This window comes from Cyprinus carpio, chromosome A8 (assembly GCF_018340385.1).
Source record: "Cyprinus carpio isolate SPL01 chromosome A8, ASM1834038v1, whole genome shotgun sequence".
Lineage (NCBI taxonomy): Eukaryota > Metazoa > Chordata > Actinopteri > Cypriniformes > Cyprinidae > Cyprinus > Cyprinus carpio.
The window spans coordinates 25,741,024-25,763,812 of record NC_056579.1 but is presented as its reverse complement, the minus strand read 5'-3'; the positions used below and the strand labels follow the sequence as shown (position 1 = coordinate 25,763,812).

Here is a 22,789-nt window from a genome sequence, read left to right as displayed (position 1 = left end):
ATGATTCAAAACGGTAATTTAAGCAAGTTTAGATTGAAAAAGTTTAATAGTAAATAAGACACAATTAGCCAATATTTGAATAAAATAATAAATAAAAAGAAGTATTTATTTGCAACAACTGATGGAGTGCTGAGTGCTGCACGCACGCGCAAATTTGTCAAGGTAACACTTGGTCAGTCATTCCTTTTGTCAAGGGAGTTCCAAACGCTTATACGAGACAGTAATGCCCTACACACTTCAAAGAACACACTTCAAGGGCCCTTCAAAGGGAGTAGGGCATAGGGATGCTCACTTCTGAAAGTGAAAGTGAAAGTGAAAGTGACGTGACGTGACATTCAGCCAAGTATGGTGACCCATACTCAGAATTAGTGCTCTGCATTTAACCCATCCGAAGTGCACACACACAGAGCAGAGAACACACACACGGAGCAGTGGACAGCCATTTTATGCTGCGGCGCCCCGGGGAGCAGTTGGGGGTTCGATGCCTTGCTCAAGGGCACCTAAGTCATGGTATTGAAGGTGGAGAGAGAACTGTACATGCACTCCCCCCACCCACAATTCCTGCCGGCCCGAGACTCGAACTCACAACCCTTCGATTGGGAGTCTGACTCTCTAACCATTAGGCCACGACTTCCCCTAAAATATCGTCACGAACAGGATTCGAACCTGTGCGGGGAAACCCCATTGGATTTCGAGTCCAACGCCTTAACCTCTCGGCCACCGTGACTGTGTTTGGAATTTGCCCATGGTTGAAAGGGTCTGAGTCTCAAGGTTCTATATTTGGTGGTTATTTTGTGATAGAAAGAATATTGTGAAAGAAATGTAGAAATTTATATATATATATATATATATATATAATATTATGTATATATATAAAAATAAAAAAAAAAAAAAAAAAAATAAATAAAAAATAAAAAAAAACAAAAAATAAAAAAAAAATAAATAGATAATGAAACAATACAGAATGTACAGAAAATATTCATTAAAGAGATAACAATAAGAGAGAATAAGATCTACCAGAGGAAAAAAGAAGGGGAAAAAAAGATAACCAATTAAAATAATAATAATAATGAATAGATAAATAAAAAACATTATTTAGCATAGATTTAAATGGGGATTTTAAAATGAACACAAATAGATAATGTTTCCCTTGCTTTGACATTCTTTGATACAGAAAGTGTTTTAAGGTATTGGTGAAATTCACTGAGAATAACTTAGAGAATTTAGAGAATTAGAGATTAGAGAATTTACATTTATGAATATGAAATTTCGCTAAAAGTAGTAAAAGATGTATGAGGTAAAATTCTTTTTCAATGTTTTTCTCAATATTAACAAAACCAAATAAAAAAATCTTTCCAAAATAAAGAAAAACGAGGGTACACAAAATCAATAATATATCTGCAAATGTTGGTATAGTTTCATTTCCAAAACAGATGTACAGTAGTTTCATCTGGTCCATTTTACCAAAATTGCATTTCATGACAATATCAGGCTTAAACATTTTTAGACAGCTATTCGCTGGATAAAATCTGTGAATTAATTTAAAAGAGACTTCTCTAACTTTATTCACAATAATATATTTATGTGGCAATAACCAAACTTTCTTCCAGTCTAAAATGTTGACAAAACTGTTCCAGTACATAATCACGTAAGGTTTGGTAACAATATCTCTTTGAAAGAGAGCACAAATTGACTTATTGAGGATGGAACCAAACAAATCTTGCCCACAAATGTTTGGATGGGATCAGACAGAGGTGGTAAAACAAACTGATTCCCCCCAAAACCTCTAAACAATGTAATAACACCTGTAGGTATAGTGTTGAAAACAATGGCAAATTCTCTAGGCATGACAGGCAAATTTAATTTTTTAAAGAATTCGCCATAGGTATATAAAAGACAATCTTCGTTCAAAAGATCACGGACTAAGAAACACCAACACAAAATCTCACAGGAACCTCAAGTGATGTGCCATCAACTTTAAATTGGCATCATAACTTATTTAGACATATGGCTTTAATTTTATAGCAATTTGTATATTCCAAAATGTTTTGGTTAATAGTTGTTTTATATAAAATAAAAAAAATATACAGTACATTTTCTTTACAGTAAATTTGAACTTGTAATGCTTTCACATTACTGCTTGATGCTCTTTTTTAAAAAGAGACCAATCTTAGGTCCGTATTCCAAAGCTTACATGAGTGAGCGTTAACCCTATAGGCCTGATTAAGATTTAAAGTGCAATTAGGTAACTAGATACAACTTATGTAAAGAAAAAAAGAAAGAGAGAGATGAAAAAAAGAAGAAGAAAAAAAACTAAGTGAGGAACAACTTTGCTTTGCTTCATAAGTCCGCACTGTCAAGTCAAGTCAAGTCACCTTTATTTATATAGCGCTTTAAACAAAAAAGATTGCATCAAAGCAACTGAACAACATTAATTAGGAAAACAGTGTGTCAATAATGCAAAATGACAGTTAAAGGCAGTTTATCATTGAATTCAGTGATGTCATCATGCAGCTCAGTTCAGTTTAAATCGTATCTGTGTAATAATTTGCAATCAAATCAACGATATCGCTGTAAATGAAGTGTCCCCAACTAAGCAAGCCAGAGGCAACAGCAGCAAGGAACCAAAACTCTATCGGTGACAGAATGGAGAAAAAAACCTTGGGAGAAACCAGGCTCAGTCGGGGGGCCAGTTCTCCTCTGACCAGACGAAACCAGCAGTTCAATTCCAGGCTGCAGCAAATTCAGATTGTGCAGAAGAATCATCTGTTTCCTGTGGTCTTGTCCCAGTGGTCATCTTAGACAAGGTCTTTACAGGGGGCCTGTCTCTCGGGCTCTAGTTGTCCTGGTCTCCGCTGTTTTTCAGGGCTGTAGAGGTCCTTTCTAGGTGCTGATCCACAATCTGGGCTGGATACATACTGGATCCGGGTGACTGCAGTGACCCTCTGACTTGGATACAGACTGGATCTGGTGGCTACGGTGACCTCGGAATAAGAGAGAAACAGACTAATATGAGCGTAGATGCCATTCTTCTAGTGATGTACCAAGTACATTGGGTGTTATGGGAAGTGTTCCCGGTTCCGGTTTACCTAATTAATGCAGCATAAAAATCCTTTAACGGATTTGTTTATTAGAAGTGTATTAGTATGTTATGTGTAAGCCAGGTTAAAGAGATGGTCATATAATCTAGATTTAAACTGCAAGAGTGTGTCTGCCTCCCGAACAATGTTAGCTAGTGCACTGCACCTTGACCAGCGGCTACAGTTTAGCTTTAGCATCAATGTCCTGCTTAACCAATGCCTCCTTGATGTGAAGTCTGTTGTCCTTCAAGTAATGAGAGTCCTTTGTACTAAACAAGCTAAAGGAGACAGTGACAAGGAACCAAAACCAGTGACAGAAATAAAGAAAAAAAAAAAAAATGGGAGAAACCAGGCTCAGTCGGGGGCCAGTTCTCCTCTGGACAGACGAAACCAGCATGGTGTGGTTTAATTCCAGACTGCAATGCACATCAGACTGAGCTGAACTAGTTTGGTTCTCGTGGTCTTGAGCCGATGGCTGAAAAGGTCTTACCAGGGGTTCTGTCTAGCTGACATGGTCTCTGCTGACATTCAGGGCTGTAGAGGTCATCTCTAGGTGCTGATCCAACATCTGATCTGGGTACAAACTGGATCCGTATGGCTACGGTGACCTCGGAATAAGAATAAAAGAGATTAATATTAACGTAATTTAGCCACTGTATTGAATAAATACCTGAGGTTGTGTTTGTTTTCTTCTAAAAGTGATTAAAAGTAAGCAGATCTTGCCATTTTTAAGGCTTTTCTGTATGTAGAATACTTTACCTCCATGCAATATGAAATACCTCTAGTTTTGTTTTCTTCCAGCTGCACTCCATTTTTCAGGCTGCTCTCTTTAGGCACGAATGTGCTCATTATAACACGGTGTCTAACTGTTTTCCTCAACCTTCTTTAAGTGTAAAGGAGCAACTGTGTCTAAAGTGCTAGACAAGAGAGAGTCAATAGTTTCTGTTACACCATCCAGTTTTTCTGAGCTATTGGATATGTTGAGGAATTTATCAACATCAACATGGGACTGCACTTCATCCTGCAACATCTGGACAAAACAGGGACTTATGTGAGGATCCTGTTTGTGGACTTTAGTTCGGCTTTCAACACCATCATCCCAAAAGCCCTCCAGACCAAACTGACCCAGCTCTCTGTTCCTAGCTCTGTCTGTCAGTGGATCACCAGCTCTCTGACAGATAGGCAACAGCTAGTGAGACTGGGGAAATTCATGTCAAACAGCCGCCCCACCAACTCTGCCGCTCCTCAGGGATGTGTTCTCTCCCCACTGCTCTTCTCCCTCTACACCAACGACTGCACCTCCAAAAGACCCCTCTGTCAAGCTCCTGAAGTTTGCATACAACACTACAGTCATCGGGCTCATCCAGGATGGTGACGAGTCTGGTTACAGACAAGAGGCTGAGCAGCTGGCTGTCTGGTGCAGTCTTAACAACCTGGAGCCGAACACTCTCAAAACAGTGGAGATGATCGTGGACTTCAGGAGAAACTCCCCTGGACTCCCCCCACTCACCATCATGAACAGCACTGTGGCTGCAGTGGAATCATTCAGATTCCTGGGAACCACCATCTCTCAGGACATGAAGTGGGACAATCACATTGACTCCACTGTTAAAAAGGCCCAACAAAGGTTGTACTTCCTTCGCCAGCTGAGGAAGTTTAATCTGCCACAGGAGCTGCTGAAAAAGTTCTACACAGCCGTCACTGAGTCTGTCTTGTGCACTTCAATAACTGTCTGGTTTGGTTCAGCTACAAAATCAGACATCAGAAGACTACAGAGAACGGTTCGGACTGCTGAAAGGATTATTGGTGCTCCCCTGCCCACCCTTCAATTTCATTCGATTTTGGTGAAAACCGGACCAGCGGTCTAGGAGGAGTTCGAAATACGTTTTTAAAGAAAATCAAAATGGCGGACAAGGAAGTTTTTGCTGACTATGGCAACATTGTTATCACTGTTCTCAGCATGACCCAAGGAATCGTTTAATACCAGTCTAATTAAAATAGGCAAAATTCACAGAAAGCTATTAGCATTTATTTGAAATTTCATTATAACTTTTGACCAGAAGGTGGCACTGTCTCAAAACTTTTTGAGTACTTTTAGGTCATGGTCTCATACAATGGTACATACAAAGTTTTGTAATGGTACATTATGCATTCGTAAAATATAGCATTTTATATTATAAATATAGCATTTTATATCATAATAATCTATTGTAGTCAATGGCAATTTCATGTTTTGTTCAATTATAGCACCACCAAAAGGCACAATCTAGAGTTTGCCCATACATATGTGTGTAAAATTTGGTGAAAATATCTCATTTTGTTTTGAAGTTAAAGACATTTTTATATATAAGAACAGAAAAAAAAAATGACTGATTGTCAACATTTTTTTGCCACTTACAATCAAACTTTTGGCAGTTGGGCATCAGCATACAGCCAGCACGCTATGTTTCCAAATTTCCTACGGTGGTTTTGTGTTGATCGGTTTGTAAGATATTGGTAAATGTTTTTTAAGCCCTGGCATGTTTGGTATCACTGGACTCGGCAAGGATTCTGGAGTCTAAAAAGGTGACTACCGTGAAAAGTCGACCAAAGTTATAAGCATGTGAATATTTGATTTATACCACTAGGTGGCACTGGCTTGAAACTTCTCAGGCTCCGTCAGGGCATTGTGCTGAAAGTTATTAGCATAAACATGAGTGAAACGCTGAACAAGTGGTGGCGCTAGAGAGTTTGAGTCCAGAGACACTCCACATTTTCTATGGTTAATGATGAGACTGTCCTTTATCAGTGTACCAAATTTCACAACTTTCTCACAAGCGGTTCTATGGGCTGCCATAGACTCAAGAGTGGAAGAAACGGAAGAAGAAGAAACAGAAGAAGAAAAATAATAACACCAACGGATACAATAGGTACCTACGCACCTTCGGTGCTTGGCCCCTAATAATAATAAAAGATTCTGAAGTGTGCATATGATGGACATTTTACTATCTCATGATGCCACGGAAGAGGATTTGTTAACGGCAGTGAAGCGACGCAACTGAAGCTGGTAGGTCATGTGACAATAACAACATGGCGACTGTAGTACATCCAGATAGCATTCACACACATACTATATAGAACATACTTTTTTACAATTACGATCGAAACGTATCGAAAATGTATGGTAGATTTCTTTTTAGGTATTGCCAAATATCATATCACTGGGTATGAGAATCGATATCATATCGTATTGTGATGAACCGTCTGATTTACACTTGAATCAATCAATTACACTCGATTTACAGTCTAACCCAGTCAAACATTCAATTCAGTTCAATTCAATTCAAGTTTATTTGTATAGCGCTTTTTACGATACAAATCATTGCAAAGCAACTTTACGGAAAATTAAGTTTCTACAATATTTAGTAGTAGCTTATCAGTGATGACTGTCAGTTTATGTGCATACGGCCGAAATGTTCGGAAAGAAACATCTCTGGAGAAACCTCCTGACTTAAATTGTGTTTTGCAAAAGAGTTGATCAAAAATTTGTGGGCTTCTGCTTGTCCACTCGCCTTTTGAGGACTGACCACAGGTTCTCTATGGGACTGAGATCTGGGGAGTTGTCTGGCCACAGATTCAAAATTTCAATGTAATGATCTTTGAGCCATTTCTTTCTCACTCTTGCTTTGTGACATGGTGCTCCATCATGCTGGAAAATGCACGGATTATCACCAAACTGCTCAATGATTGTTGGAAGAAGTCACTCTTGCAGGAAGTTTTGATACGATTCTTCATTCATGGCAGTGTTTTTGAGCAGAATTATGAGAGAGCCCACTCACTCGGTAGAAAAGCAACCCCACACATGGATGGTCTCAGAATGCTTCACTTTTGGCACGTCACAGGACTCATGGTAGTGTTCACTTTTTCTTCTCTGAACAATCGATTTTCCAGATGTCCCAAACAATCGGAAGGAAGCTTTATCAGAGAAAATAACTTTGCTCCAGTCTTCTGCTGTCCAATCCTTGTACTTCCTGCAGAATTTCAGTCTGTCCTTGACGTTTTTCTTGGAGAGAAGTGGCTTCTTTGCTACCCTTCTTGACACCAGGCCATTGTCCAGGAGTCTTGGGCTCACTGTGTGTGCAGATGTTAACAAGAACACAATGATTATAAGCACTTCGTCCCTACTTTTATTGAACAATACAATCTTAGTATGATAGTGATTTCACCTGACTAATACTCATTCACATTTTCGTCAGTCGATGTTAGCTGGTCATTTTGTGTCAGGATAAAAAAAAAAAAGTGAAATTTGTTTTATTGTGAAAAGTGCATTTTTTGGCCAATGAAGCTTTTAGCAATTATTTAAAAGGCATCTGATCACTCGACACAATAATCTAGAAACTATGAGAATGAACATCACAACAGCTTAAGCAGCAAACTTTGCAAAACACAAAATTTATGTCACTGGCAAAACTTTTGGCCATGACTGCATGCTAAGCGCTTGTTCACTCTTCTCCAGCCCTCTAGTTGGCGGTAGACGGTGTGTTTCGATTGAGAAGACGTCAATAAACGCGAAGCAGGAGCAGCATGAGCTGGTATTTTGGGATGAGGTCTCTGGTTCATTTAATTGAGACAAATTAATACTTTAATAATGCCGATGAAGGGAAGATTCCCCATACGGAGGACACTGGAGTATCTGCAGAAAGGAGAAGTCGTGTTTAAAAAATCTGTGAATATTATGACTGTCAATTATAACACACATGGAGATCTGAGTGAAGGAGCAAGGTCAGTAAAACATGAACATCAATAGTTGACTTTATTTTTATTTATTTTTCAAGAATTGTTTTATTGAAAGAGTGTTTTGTTTTCACTGTCCACATTTCGTCTCACTGCCAAAGACAAAAATACTGTTTGTGTTTTAAACAACCTGAAACAAAGTAGGCTATTTGAATATTTGCAGTAATTTAAAATAGTTAGAACCAGATAAAATGCGAATAGAAAAACATTAGCTACATGTAATCAAGAATAAGTTGTAGAAGAACAAAAAAAAAAGGAAAAGAGTGGCTATAATTACAGTCAGCCGTGCTTGAGAAGCGTGATGTTAATGTGTGATATTGTTTGACAGGAATTTGTGTTCTTCAATATCCCTCAAATCCAGTACAAAAACCCCTGGGTTCAAATAATGATGTTCAAAAACATGACACCCTCACCCTTTCTCCGATTTTACCTCGGTAAGTCATATGTTTGTTTATTTTTTTATTTTCAATATTGTTTTCACGTGCTGTGATAGGTTATATCTTCTCATTTTAACACTGTGTTAGATGATGGAGAGCAAGTGTTGGTGGACGTAGAAGGAAAAGACCACAAAGAAATTACGAACCACGTGAAGATGATCCTTGGCAAGTCAGAGTAAGTACATTTACATTTGTGCATTTGGTTGACGCCTTTAGCCAAAGCAACTTATTGCGTTCAATGTATAGCTTGAATCAGCTCATTCATCGAACCCACAGCCTTGGCATTACTGGTGCCGTTCTCTAAGGTTACTACATTAAGTAGTGTTTATGTGATTTAGAGATACAAATAAATAAATTTTTTGTTAATAAAGTACTCAGCATAAAAGAGTACATCCCTTAAGAATTTAACTAATATGTCTAAAAAGTAAGGCATGATTGCTAAATTTGTGTTAAATATTATGTTCCAGCAAGTCTACTTGATCAATTACCAAAGAAGCATATCAAAATGATCATACTTTATTTTTCAAGTTTAATTTAAATGCTTTTAGTTAAACAATTAAATAAAAAAAATCTGCCTTGAGGTAAACCCCACAGCACCGTCCAGGGGCAGATTTAGGAGTGGATATCCGAGTAGGGTATTCCTGAAATACTGGAGACTGCAGTTTCAGGACCGCATTCCTAGGACCCTACAGTTTTTTTGTTGTTGTTTTGTTTTGTATATTTATTGCATGCATATATGTATTAGCAGTTTATACTCTTTTATAGCACTTGCTATTCAGTTCTGTATTTGTATTATTGTTTTTAAGTTATTTAGTTGTATAATTGCTATATATTTAAATATTGTCCTCACCATCCCCTAACCCTAAACATACCCATTAGTAACCCTCTTGAAATTTTGACCTTACTTGCTAATTTGATTCAATATATCAGCTAACCTAGCTAGTTGTTATTATTTTTGCCATTTTATTCAATTATAATTTCACAATGTTCGAGAGAAGAAGAAAAATAAAACACTTTTAGATATCAATATCTGCATATGTGATGAACATCAGTTCCGATCATCTTTGGAATCTCCTTTGTAGGTATCTTGAGTAAAACAGCCATATATTTAACTAAGCATACACAGAAGACCCGAACTGGAAGCGATGTGACCTATTTTACAGAATACAGATGTTTTTGTGCATAACACTATATTTTTAAGGAGCATGCATATACACTACACTTACAAATTGCCTAAATAATGTTATAGATTCATTTTTTAAATATTAAATTTGGAATATAGAAATATGTAATGATAGACGCTTTGATGACACTTTTAAAAATGAAACATTTGGTTTGTTTTTGATTTGCTATTTGATTAAAACAGCTGATTCATTCAGGAACAAAGAAACTTTTTATGAATGGGCCAATGAATCATTGACTCAACCTATACTTAAAAAAAAAAAAGTAAATTCATGCAGTAACAAAACACTGCTGTGTGTTGCTTGCAGAGATGCACAACATCGCTTTGATAGGAACTATTTTTGTTGGCGAAACAGAGCAAAAAATAACCTAATGGTCTCTACAGTTTAAGTCACTTGATATTAACTTCTTGTTAATATTAATATTAAATTGTTGCCCTGACATGAAGAAAAGTCTGCCACAGACCACGCTAACCAAACGGTTTATATAATCACTCTAAATACGTGTGTGTGTGCTAGGAATTCTGCACTGCAACCTTTAGATGCTCAAAAATGCAAATCGGACACATAATAACAAAACTAAACAAAATGAATAGGAATACAATGCTTTAATAAAAAAAAAAATGAAAATCTAATCTGTTGCTCCACAGTGACAGGGCTCAGTAACAAATAACCTAATTTGATACCTGAAACAGCTTGCCATTTAAGTGCTGGCTTTGTGTTTTACTTTTTGTTTTTTGAAGAATAATAATTTTGAAATATATATATTATAATTTTCAAATAAATTGATCTAATAAAGTATACACTCATAGTATCATCAGCTGGATGACTAACCATCAAAACTTTGGGCCCAAGAGATATTTCCTCATCCAGTTTATCAGTAAAGTTCTTGAAGCTGAAGCTCTGGCTAAAATGGAGTTGTCTAACCCTGCTAACTTTGGGCCCAAGAGATATTTCCTGCGGGAGTGTATCAGTGAAGTGGAGGGTCAAGTTCCTCATCCTGGTTTTGTCCCACTTCCCAAAGAGATGACTGGCAAATACAGGGCTAAACTGGCAGCAGCCTCTGATGAGTAGATGCTGTGTGAAACAAATGTGAAAACGCATTGGACGCTTAAAAAAAAAAAATAAATAAAAAGAATCTTAAAGGTTTTTGGTGGGTGAGATGAACACGCTTTGATGTTTGTGACTTTCACTTAGACTGACTGTTAAGCAGACTTGTTTGATAAACCTGCAAAAAATAAAAAAATAAATCCAAAAATTTGGTGATTTATTCTTGAGTGAATACCTACAAAACTAATACCTAAAGAAAATTCTCACCACAGTTTCATTCAGCGAATGAAACAGAATAACAGAATTTTATTAATTATTAGTGTTACATTTATGATACCTGATATTGTTTCGTGTAAATACAACAGTATCCAAAAGTTAATGGCTAGGTTGTTAGTCGCATGTTTCTCTGATGACAAAAACATAAATAAAAGCATTACATTCAGCCACAGTGTAGCTGTCTGTTCTCACTGTGTCCACGGAAAGCCTTGAGTTAATACAAGACAGAACTCTTCAGTTGTGTTTCATGTCTTTTTGAGGTGGGTACACATAAATGAAGCATTAATGAAACATGCAAGCAAAATTGAGATTTAACATACAAATGGTACAGTTTTTGCACAGCTATTTAGAGGTACAGCAGGCAATTGTGATGACCATATGCATAAATTTGTTACTTCAACACTGGTTTCTATAGCATTGGATGTATTTGTATAATTGTGAAATCATTTCAGTGCTACTAATGGTATAAAACAATGCAAATATATACAGACTAAATTACTGACATTTAACATTGATTAGGCAAATCTGTAATATTAAACAGATTCATCCAAAAATTGTGCGAGAGTACATTTTGTCTTCCAAAAACAATGGTTTGGAACGACGAATAAAATGAAGTGATTTTCATGTTTGAGTGAAATATTCCTTTGATATTTCAAGGATAGAAATAAAGAAATTAGGGTTTCTATTTAGTGAAGTGCTGGTTATCCATTAGATCCATATAATAATAATAATAAAAAAGTTCAAAGCTGTAGGTGTGCATTCATGCTAGACTTCGATACATAAACTTAGATTTTCTTAAAATTCTAAAGCAAAATGTATTCTGAATCAAAGCAGCAATGTGCATGAAATACTGAGTTTGTTGAACAGAAAATCTTAACCAGATATTCAACCACTTCCATAAAACCTACCCATTTATATGACTTGAGACTACATATTAAGATTTTGTTCACATAAAATCTTAATAACACATAATAACCCAATGCTAAGACTTACTGTTGTTTTTTTTTTTGGATTATTAAATTACAAATTTTTCCAGAAATGAAGTTGTTCTGATCAAGATCTGATCTGTTCCTACTACTATGCGTTTTTGCACAGAAACTTCAAATTTGTTTCATATTTTTGTCAGTGCATCAGTAGCTTACACTGTTATCTGTAACTGAAAACAAGCCTCATCAATTACAAAATAAAAGTTGGTTACAACCACTATTTTTTTCTTTTCTGCTCTTGTAGTGTTTTTTGCAGCTCCTTTAGGTTCTCTGACAAAAGCTCCACTTCATCAGAACGTCCGCTTAGCTTGGCGTCAAAGATATATGCCCGGATGTTATCGATCTGTTGTAGAAGTAGCTCTTCCTCGATCCCGTCATCGACTGCTGAGCCATCCTCATCATCCTCTACATCAAACGGATTGGTTGAGGCAGCTGGAATCTCATCGGAAACCTCTTTGAAAGGGTTACCTCTATCTTCATAACCTTCATCTTCAAAAGGATTTATAGGTGACTTCATTTTAGCTGTACTTGGATCTTCCATTTCGTTGTTTTCTTCCTCAAATGGGTTGTACTCTTTCTTTCCATTGGCTGTCTGAGAGTTTGTCGGTTCTTCCTCAGCAGGAGAGAAATGCTCCTCATCAAAGGGGTTTCTGGTGGGTGGAGTTGGTGTATGTTTATCTCTTTGCCTGTCTAAGGGAGGAGAGTTTCCTAATAGACATGATAAAGCCCCAGGGGTTCCAATCAAATGTTCTCCCAAGTCACCTTCTTCCTCTTCTTTTTTCGGAACATTTTCTTGGTCTCTGAAATCCGAGGAGGAGATTTTTGATTGGGTTCTGTACTCGAGCTCTCTTTGCTGCAGATGTTCGATTTGACTCTGTTTCATGTCGGTCTCATCAGCCAATCTCTGTGAAAGCTGGATGGCCCGACTGGTCTGCTGAGCATCAAACTCATCCTGCAGTTGGAGCAGATTCTCCTCCAGCATGGCCACTTCATCGGTGCGGTTTGCAGAGCGCGCCTGGCTTAAGAATGACTCTATGTTTTTGATCTGTTGCAGGAGAGGGTCGTCCAGCTCAGAGAGAGTATGCAGAGTGTCTGATTGTGGCAGCCAGCCACCGGCTTTCGTTATGCGTGGACCTGGAACATCCTTGTGTGTGCCGAGGTTATTTTCACTTTCCAAGTGAAGAATTTCAGCATCCAGGCCTTCCTAAATAGCGTAATAAAAGAATAATCTTTTTACCCCCAGAAATCCAGCTATTTCCCCATTTTTTTTTTTTTTTTTATACTGTCGATGCCATTTTCATTTCATCTTGCCTACATATAATGTCTGATAATGGAGCGTTAATGAGCGCAGTGCTGCTTTATGTACAGGCGTTACCGGGGAAACAGTCGTTGTGCTGTTCCAAATGCGCCACCTGCTGGCAATTTGCTGTTCCTGTTCCTAATGTGCCTTCAAAAATACAAACGATTAACAAAGATTGTCACTTGAATTTTAACAAAAATGCCGAAAAGTGTTTGTTTTGTCCTTTGTAAAACTTGATTATAGTTTATACTTTTGTGTGTGACGGAAAAGACAAGTTTCTGATTACGATTAAAATCAATGCGAATAATTACTTTGTGACTAATCCCTTTTCTTCAGAAAAGTTTCGATTGCCATTTTTTCATCTTGCCTAAATAATGCTGAAATGTGAGGTTTATCAGGCGTTACCGGGGGAAAAACAGTCGTTGCTTTAAAATGCAAATAAGGTTTTTTTTTTCTTGTTTGTTCCTAATGTTTTTTTACAAGCCAATGCGTTGTGGATAGGTGGTTTTTAATAGCAAGATAACCTGTAAATTCTTTAATTTTTTAAATTTTATAATTTATATACTATACTATAAGGCAACATTATATGCAATCCAGATAGGTGGTTTTTAATAGCACAATAACATCTGATTTAAAGTGAAGAACACAAGTATGCAGGCTATGTAAGCATGTAATCTACCAGTTGTAAAGTGCTGGAAAATCTTGAAAATGCACATCGAAGATGCTTGAATTTTATTTTGGAAAAGGTGTAAGACCCTTGACCCTAACACCAAAACTGAGAAATTATGTGGATATGTGTGCGCATTAAAGTCATTTCCTCCTGATTATTTTAATTTTTCCTACGTATTCCAATGTAATAATATGAAAAAAGACAACATATACTGTGCATTTGTGGTCTGCTCTCCCGATTTAATCTATGATATATGCAATGAATAATTTACTGGAATGCATGCAAGAATCTCTCGTTACTCCCGTAATTAGCATGAAGCATCATAGGGCATACTTACAGTAAGAGGCATAATACATATATTGCAAGGATGTATATGGCTGGATGTCATCCAGTCTATAAGCTTCTGCTGGTTCATAATTCTACATCCTTCAAGGTCTTTCCTGATTATTATTTTTTTTTTACGATATAAACCAACCCTCCAATGCGTCAGATCATGTTCTCATAATAATAATAAAAACAGTGCCCTCAGAAGACATAACCTTTCAGCAGACACAATCAGAGAACTGTTGTAGAAAAGCTTGTGTGTTTAAGGAAATTAAAGCCCTAAAACTGAGAAACCAGGAAGAATACTCATATGGTGTAATGTGTGACATACAATTTAAGCTCAAAATGTTTTTGAATTGAGTCATAAAAATCGCCACTGATTCACTTAGGGTCTTATCAAATAAAGGATTGAGAAAAATAAGGATTGATATAAGAAACAGAATACGATCACATTGCCCTTTAATCACCTGTCTCTCCTGCTGTGCCCTTTTCTCCTGCTCCTCTCTTCTCTTCTCTTTAAGCTCCTCATACTTCTCCTTGGTGGGGAGCGACATCAGTCCCAACAGTTTCTCCTACAGGTGTAAGTGTTGAACGGAGAATTTGAGCTTCCACATCTATACAGTTTTACCCACAAGTCTGTAAACCTCTTGCAGATTTGAAAAATATGTCAATAAACATTTCACCTGTATAAAAAGTGTAGCTGTGTAGCGCACCATCCTTTGCAGCTGCAGGGCTTTCGGGTGAGGCTGGACCTCATCTTTTAGTCCGAGTGCGAGTATCTTCTTACTAGTGCCAACCCCGCCCCCCCACAGAAATGCACTCTGTGAATCCTGATTTAGATAGGTCCGTCACATCACAGTATGTCTTAGTCTGTTGCCTACCTCAGAACATCAATGAGCTCATAGTATTTCTGTATCTCCATCCTTAGAGCAGCAGCATTCTCTAGATTACAGGTCGTCTCCCCAGCACTACACAATACAGAGAAAAGTTTAGAGTCTGGCAATGTTTGGAATGTGGCATTAGGCATTAGAATATCACTTAAGAAGTCAACAAATGTACAGTTGTAGTGCTTTTGCATTTGTAGGGCTTACTTGAGAGACTGTGCCATGCTTGTGTACTCTGGAGCCTTAGCTTCAACTTTCTCCATACATGTCCTTAACCTCTACAAAAAAAAAAAAAAAAAAAAAATCAATACTATGACTAAAGACTCACTATGCTGTGTATATTGATGCTACCTTTACAAAAATACATAGCTGCAAGCAGCAATCATCTGGGTCCAATCAACAAGCATTTGTTATGTTAAACTGGCCGCATAAGACATTACTAGTCATTCAATGTTTAATTACACAATTAAACAATGTATGAATCTACACATCTCTGCATTTGCTCAAAAGATTTGTTAAAATCAAAACGTGGACAGTGATAGGGGAGCTCTGTCTACTGTTGTTTTACACAAAGTGGCTAAAATAATACATCATAATGCCATCCAAACTCATTTTGACATGAAAAAAGAAGAAAGAATACCATTAAGCACATGTAGCATGTCAGTTCTAACTGGTAATCTCTTTCGCTTTCTGTCTTTGAGTGATGGCAAAAAGAGAGCCATGTCTTATTTCCATTGAGAACATCAAGAAGTGGTCTCCAAAAACATTCACTTCTAATGGACACAGTTGGGGTTAAATGTCATTTACACATTTTTGTTTACTTTGGGATAAATATATATATAATTAAATTATATAAAACACGATTGTACCTCATAGAGTTTGACGATATCAGGCACGTGGTCTTTTTCCTCCAGTTTGTGCTGATGCCGGAGAAGTGCGTCCATGCAGTGATGGCAACAACGTACACGGTCCTCATCTTTCTCCTCCAACACAGAGGTGACAGATGAGATGCTATTAATGGAGCCGCGGCGAGAAGTCTGCTGCATCACTGGCCCTGCAGATCCAGGGGGCCCACTCTGGCCAGGAGCCCACAGGGCCTCCCTTGTTCCACTGGTTAATTTATCTGAAAGCACATTACAGTAAGTCCTGAAAATATGACCTACCTGCTCAGGACGTCCAACCAGTAGTTAAATGTAATTCATTCAATACAAAAAAAAAAAAAAAAAAAAATACTACTTTTCCCAAGACATTTGCCTCCAGGTTTTCATCCAAAATATCTTAAATTAAAAAAAGAAGAAGAACTAAACTATTAACTGAATAAAACCACAATGTACAAAACTATCAATTAAAAAAAACACATTTATACATGCGTAACTCACATAATGTACAGTACTTTCCATTTAATCTAACATATTTATACAGGCGTAACTCACATGCCAGTGGCAGAGGAATAAACTCTGTGCACTTTCTGCACATAATGGACCCACAGAGTCTGCAATGGTGGCGGCGGTTGCGGATGTTGAATTTGCCCCCACAATCAGGGCAAAATGGCACATCTTGATCGTTCACCCACGATACCACGGACTTCTCAAGTGCTGAGAAAACAAAGTAGTATAGTAATCACATTTTAAGTCATTCTTTAAATGGTACCAAGCACATGTGTGGTATTTTGTTCACATACATCTTATTTGCGCTGCATCCATGTTGGTTCTGTCAAAGGACGTTAGCTGGCAATGAAAAGCAAAGTAGTAATGTGAATTTTTTTTATCAAATGGACAGTTCTATTTAAAATTTAATTCTGTTATCTAAATTTATCAGATTGTTAAGCACAAAAAAATCTAATTATGTGAATCCAGACATTTCTAGCTATGCAAGTTCATGTTCCAAAATGTGTTGGAACATATTTCAAGTATTTGCTGTATTTCAAGCTTTGGCACAAGTCAAGCTTTACATAAGTGTAAACTGAAAAGTCGGTTTTGTCTTTCAGGTCAACTACTGACATAGCAAGTTTGAAGAGAATTTACCCAAGCAAGTCAGTTATAGTTAGTCAAACTGTTATGTTTATCGCTAGCTTCCTGAATAATAACATATTTTTAGTATTTTTAAATAAAACAATGTTTCTTGTCTGTTTTCATATACTTGCTTATAGAGGTCGACCGATCTATCAGTTTTGCCGATTAATCGGCACGGATAGTTGAATGCTGGAACTATCGGCAAAAATAAATGCCGATAGTTTTTCCGGGTTGCTGTCATTATATAGCAGGTCAGCAATCTCTAGAGGCAGAAATCACTGACAGCACATGCTGTTTGTTTTGACACGTGAGGCTGCGTGCTGCACAGAGCGGACACTTCAGATGCAGAACATGGACAACTAAATGATGTGTACACATACTGTAGTGCATGTTTTCATATCATTACTAAGTAATTAATTTGTTGACTAGATGGGCTGCATTAGTGGAGAAAGAACAGCAGTATGTCTGCTATCAAGGCTGAGAGGACACTAACATTAGCAACACCTCAAATGGTTAAAAAAAAACTTTTTTAATGTACATAATGACTAGTAAAATTTTGTATTTTTCAGCGAAACGTCTGTATTTCTGTGGCTCTAATAAAGTCTGTATGCTTCATAGAGAATTATAATATAGATTGCGATTTTTCTTTCCGTTTTGTTCTGTTTTTTAACCACCGAACTTCAATCTCATCTATGCCGCTTTTTGATCATTCTTGTGGTGAACTTTTGCCCGTTTGGTGATTAAATAAACTGTTTTAGACCACCGTTTGAACTGAACGTGACGCGTCTGGTGTGTGATTCCCAATACCTGTGAGTTTTTGCCAGGTGTGCGACTGCCGTATTTTGTTATTTTGATTATATAATCATCAAGTGTTCTAGAATAGAAACAATTAAAGTGTGTGAGCATCCATATTTATGTAATTTCATGCTATGGCCTTTGTGTAGATCAGTGGTTCTCAAACCTCTCCATGAAATACCCCCAGCACTGCACATTTTTGGTGCGTTCCAAACGGGATATAATGCCCTCTGAAGGGCACTTCAGAGTGAAAACAATCATGGCAGCCATATTGAAGGGTCGTTCCAAACCAAAGTCCTCAAAACTGGCCACTTCAAAGGACCCTTCGGAATGAAGGAGTTTGAAGGGTACAACTGATGGACACTTCGGGCTCCCATGATCCTTTGCACAGATTCTTTGTATGATGATGGCACCTCCATGTGGGCATGGGATGATGACGCAGAAGGGCACTTCAAGAAACAGTCATTTGGTCCCCTACACCCTTCAACCCTTCGAAGCTCTCACTCCGGAGGGTAAACCCTTTGAAGGGATTAGGGCACAGGGATGAGCCCTTCCGAATGGAACGCAGGGCTAGTATGTCTCCCTATATCTGACACACCCACTTCAGGTCTGAAGTCTTCACTAATAAGATGATGAGTTGCATCAGGTGTGTTAGATGAGGGAGACATACAAAATGTGCAGGGCCGGGGGTACTCCAGGACAGGTTTGAGAACCACTGGTGTAGATATTTAAAAATGCCCATCTAGTACAGTGTGTTAATTTCAACATCTGCTAATACATTTTTAAATTTTGAAGTTGCTTCTGTTAACATTAGTTAATGAACTATGTACTAACTTTAATGATCAATATATAATTAATATTTAATATTAATATATGTACAAAGTATGGTTCAGTACTGTTTCAGTACTTTATTATTATTATAATTTTTTTAATAGTAAAGCACTATTTTAGTTTTTGTTCAGTATCCATTTTAAAAAACTATCGGTTGATTAATCGGTATCGGCCAGTGTGGTATCAGTTAAATCCATTATCGGTTGACCTCTACTTGCTTGGAGTATAACAACAATCATATAAGATGCGACTGAAATTACTAGGAGCACAATAAACAAATATTCACCTTTTCCAGTCGTATAATGCATTTGTTGACTTCAATAACATAATGATCAATTCTTGCAGCTCTCTGCTTCTTGAAAAAATCCAAGTGACTGCGGGTGGCTCCTATTTTAACAGAAGACAAATTACAGTATGACAATGACAACTGCAGTTAACTAGCTTTGAATCTTATATATTTTTTATAAAAATTCTTATTTTTATTTTTATTTTTTTAAATCTGCAGTAGTTTAGTAGTAAGAATCTTACCGAGGTCCTGTGGCTCCCACATGTAGGGGTCCACTCCTCCATAATAAAATGATTCATAGCTGCTGTCTGTCCGCTCATCTCCATCCCGCTTTAACAGCTTGTCTTTGGCTTTCTTTGCCTTTTGCACCAGGCCTGAGAAAACAACATGAAAAATGCTTAATAATTGAACACGTCAGTTCCTCCACTTACTAGAAAACTAGGGTGTAAATTGACATGGTGTTCTAGACAGGGGTTTTCAAACCTGTCCTGGAGGACCCTGCACATTTTGTACGTCTCCCTCATCTAACACACCTGATTCCACTCATCAACTCGTTAGCAGAGACTGTAAGACCTGAATTGGGTGTGTCTGATCATCCAAAATGTGCAGGGCTGGGGGTCCCTAGGACTTGAATTGAGAACAACTGTTCTATTTTCACTCTTACATTCAAATTTAGATGGATAGACTTTCTTTTAACTATGAAGTAAGTCTTTGGAAAGGATAACAATAAATTAAATTATTTGTCCTGTGTTTTATTAAACCATCCTGCGTCTAGGGCTGGGCGATAAGATTGCAAAAAAATTAAAGTCGATAAATATGGTAAGCTCTGGCCAGTTTTACTCAATATGTATTGAACTAACAGTCTATCACACAGCAGAATTAAAACAGCTAGTCAGTGTTAAGCCTGCATATTGTGTGTCCCTGTGTGAACGAGCGGAACAGTTTCGTCTACTACATAAACACATTTGACACTTGTGATGAAAGATCTTCATGACAAATCGCCAAAAGTAATGTTAGGTTTCACTTTTCTAAAATTTAGAAATAAATATATTGAAATAAATATATTACAACTGTTTACTAAATTGTTTTCAACAATGATAACAATATTTTATGAGCAGCAAATCAGCATATTAGAATGATTTCTGAAGATCATGGAGTAATGATGCTGAAAATTCAGCTTTGTTCACAGAAATAAATGACAATTGACAAATATATTCAAACAGTTACTCTGAATTGAAAAACATTTTACAATAATACCATTTTTGCTGAAAATTAAGGGCAGCCTCAGTGAGCAGAAGAGACTTCTTTTAAAAGCATTAAAAATCTTACTGATCTAAACTTTTGAACGTTAGTGTATAATACATCCATGTGCATTTATATAATTATTATACACAGTTAAATCAAATTTAACCGTAATCATGATAGTTGCACTGTAAGTCAATCTCCTGCACTTTATAACCGTGAACAACTACATACAAGTCACACCTGGGTCTAAGTATAGGCTACTCAATAAAAGAAGCTTCAATCAAAGCCTTAAATCATTTCCACTTCCTTTATTTTATTCAGACTTCTTGCAGTGCTGGGGTAGTGCACAATGGCTGGTGGGTAAACTGAACATGTACACTCCCTACGGACGGGAACAGATGGTGGGAATAAACTGTGAAGTATACTTCATATGGCACTTTCGATCGCATGGAACACACCTTGTAAAACGTTTATCCCTGTCACACAGGAGACACTCTATTCTTGTTTATTCCCCTGAGTAATGGAATGTGAGAAATGGCAATCAATCCTAAGAGACTATTACAGCTTACTTTTCAGCTGACCCCCAACGTGCCGGTTGTCACCAGAGTGTTCCTCTTCATAGTGGCCTTGTAGTTGGTAGAACGACTGGAGGTCCTTCAGACACAGTGGACACAGGAAGCCCTCCTTCACCTCAGCGGAGTCCTCGAATGAGGGCGGGTAGATGGAGGCCATAAGGTGGGTTTGGATGTGAGAGGCTGGATCCAATGCTTCTCAGTTTATGAGGCACCTGTGTGACAGCACCGGCCATGCCAGACCCTCTCCATCACTCAAACAATCATACATGCAAAAATATATTAATATTACATAATCATGTGACTTCTTAAAATAAAACACATTTACATCATGTTAAATATTTGTTACAGATCCTCTTAAATTTTCATGTTAAAAGAGTACCCATAGTATTTCCAAAAAAGGGACATTTTATAAAAACAGGCACACTTGCCTGTCTATTAAATGCTTCATTTTATTGTCTACATCTTAAGTACTAAGCATTAAGTAACATTATCAACAACCCTGAAATAAGAACGCACGGTTTATCTGTCAATCAAATGCATGTTCATTAATATAGCAATCATCATTGGTTCAGTTCATTTTTAACAATCCAATAAAGTAGCATCATTAAAACTGACATGGTCTACCAATAGTCAAGAGTAGAATGTATTCATAATTCAACATTAAGCAAGATGGACAAACGTGTATAAAAAAAAATAATTCAGGGTACTTAATCAAATGTATACATATACTTTTGGTGTTTGTTAAAAGAAATAACAAATAAATACATAACTAATGTTTCTAATGAGAGAGTTTTTATGTATGCATGCATGTATTTTCATACACAATGAACATTTTAATATATAGGCACCTGTGAACATCATAACAAGTGATGCTATCCAAAAGCACTGGATTTCATAAAGGCTAGACAGTGTTCGTGTTGAAATAGATACCTCACTCAAATGTATTTATTTTAATTGTGTGTTGACCTAAAAGGCTCCATCAAATAAACAGATGTGCAGTCTGTCCTCTATTGTAAACATGCCTGCCTGTCTGTTAGTGTGTCAGCAGGCCTAACCTAAATCACACTGAAATGAGAAAGGAATACGTTTATCTACCTTTTTCCTCAGTGGTAAGCTTTCACCTCCTTAACAGCTTCTTAAAAGCGAATGCTGAGATATATCGAAATTAAACGCGCTTTAAATGAACAGTAAAGCGCTGATAATAAAGACACATCGTGTGACTCGCTTTAAGGCGTGATCACAGGAACACTGATCGTCATGTCAAAATAAAAGTCCTCTCTTAATGTATAAGCGTCTTGCAGAATTTATTCTCTTCTTATTATTCTTCTCTCTCTCTCTCTCTCTATATGGGTTTTACATTATAAAATGTTATAAATAATCAAAAGCTTATTTGTCAAAAACTAATAAAGTTTTTTTTTTTTTTCATCAGCTCACCTTTTGATGTTATTGTCACAGACACAAAAACAAATGAATACAGGAGGGAAAGGGTTACAAGTCCCACTCTCTAACCATTAGGCCACGACTGCCCCCTCTAAATATGAAGAATTTACAGCCACAGAGGTACATTAGGACAACAAACAAACAATAAATAAAATCAAACTATATTATTAACACAAATAACACATTGTTATTTTTAGATATTTTGTAACTTCTGTCTTTAAAATAAAAACTGACAAAATCCTTTTAGACTTGAACTCTATTTATTTACTAACTGGTTGATATTTAATAGTAAAAAAAAAATAAAAATACTAACACTAGCTTCTATAATCTTTTTGTATTCTATCTGTTTGTTTTCTCTTTATTTATTATACAGTTAACAAAAGCAAAAAAGGCCTATTCTTTTTCTATTCTATCTGTTTTCTTTTTATTATATTATTTAAAAAAAAAAAAAACCTTGCTACGTGTAATGCATTAAGCTAACTGAGACTTGTTATAACACTCTTTTGTTGATTGATTGCTTCCATTGTCCTCATTTGTAAGTCACTTTGGATAAAAGCGTCTGCTAAATGACTAAATGTAATGTAAAAACAAAGGCTTATTTTCCCTATATTTACATTTATCTAAACTAAAATTATTTATTTTCT

General features: G+C 36.8%; 2 protein-coding genes and 1 non-coding gene across 3 annotated transcripts; 1 reads left to right on the top strand and 2 right to left on the bottom strand.

The window, feature by feature from the left end:
• Window positions 1-645: 645 nt before the first annotated feature.
• Window positions 646-727, bottom strand: trnas-cga. Its single transcript has one exon. It is a non-coding gene; the product is annotated as a tRNA-Ser (tRNA).
• A 6,904-nt stretch (window positions 728-7,631) lies between these two features.
• On the top strand, window positions 7,632-10,729 carry mrps25 (mitochondrial ribosomal protein S25). Its single transcript, XM_042762946.1, has 4 exons — window positions 7,632-7,845; window positions 8,182-8,287; window positions 8,378-8,465; window positions 10,353-10,729. The coding sequence occupies exons 1-4, from the start codon at window positions 7,708-7,710 to the stop codon at window positions 10,543-10,545; spliced, it is 525 nt and encodes a 174-aa protein (XP_042618880.1). The 5' UTR covers window positions 7,632-7,707; the 3' UTR covers window positions 10,546-10,729.
• Window positions 10,730-10,807: 78 nt separating this feature from the next.
• LOC109078406 (rabenosyn-5) lies at window positions 10,808-21,966 on the bottom strand. Its single transcript, XM_042762945.1, has 12 exons — window positions 21,801-21,966; window positions 20,700-20,956; window positions 19,128-19,259; window positions 18,886-18,986; window positions 16,643-16,688; window positions 16,395-16,556; window positions 15,831-16,084; window positions 15,169-15,239; window positions 14,959-15,045; window positions 14,761-14,863; window positions 14,545-14,649; window positions 10,808-12,987 (listed from the first exon to the last, which is right to left on the bottom strand). The coding sequence occupies exons 2-12, from the start codon at window positions 20,860-20,862 to the stop codon at window positions 12,001-12,003; spliced, it is 2,211 nt and encodes a 736-aa protein (XP_042618879.1). The 5' UTR covers window positions 20,863-20,956; window positions 21,801-21,966; the 3' UTR covers window positions 10,808-12,000.
• Between the last annotated feature and the right edge of the window lie 823 nt (window positions 21,967-22,789).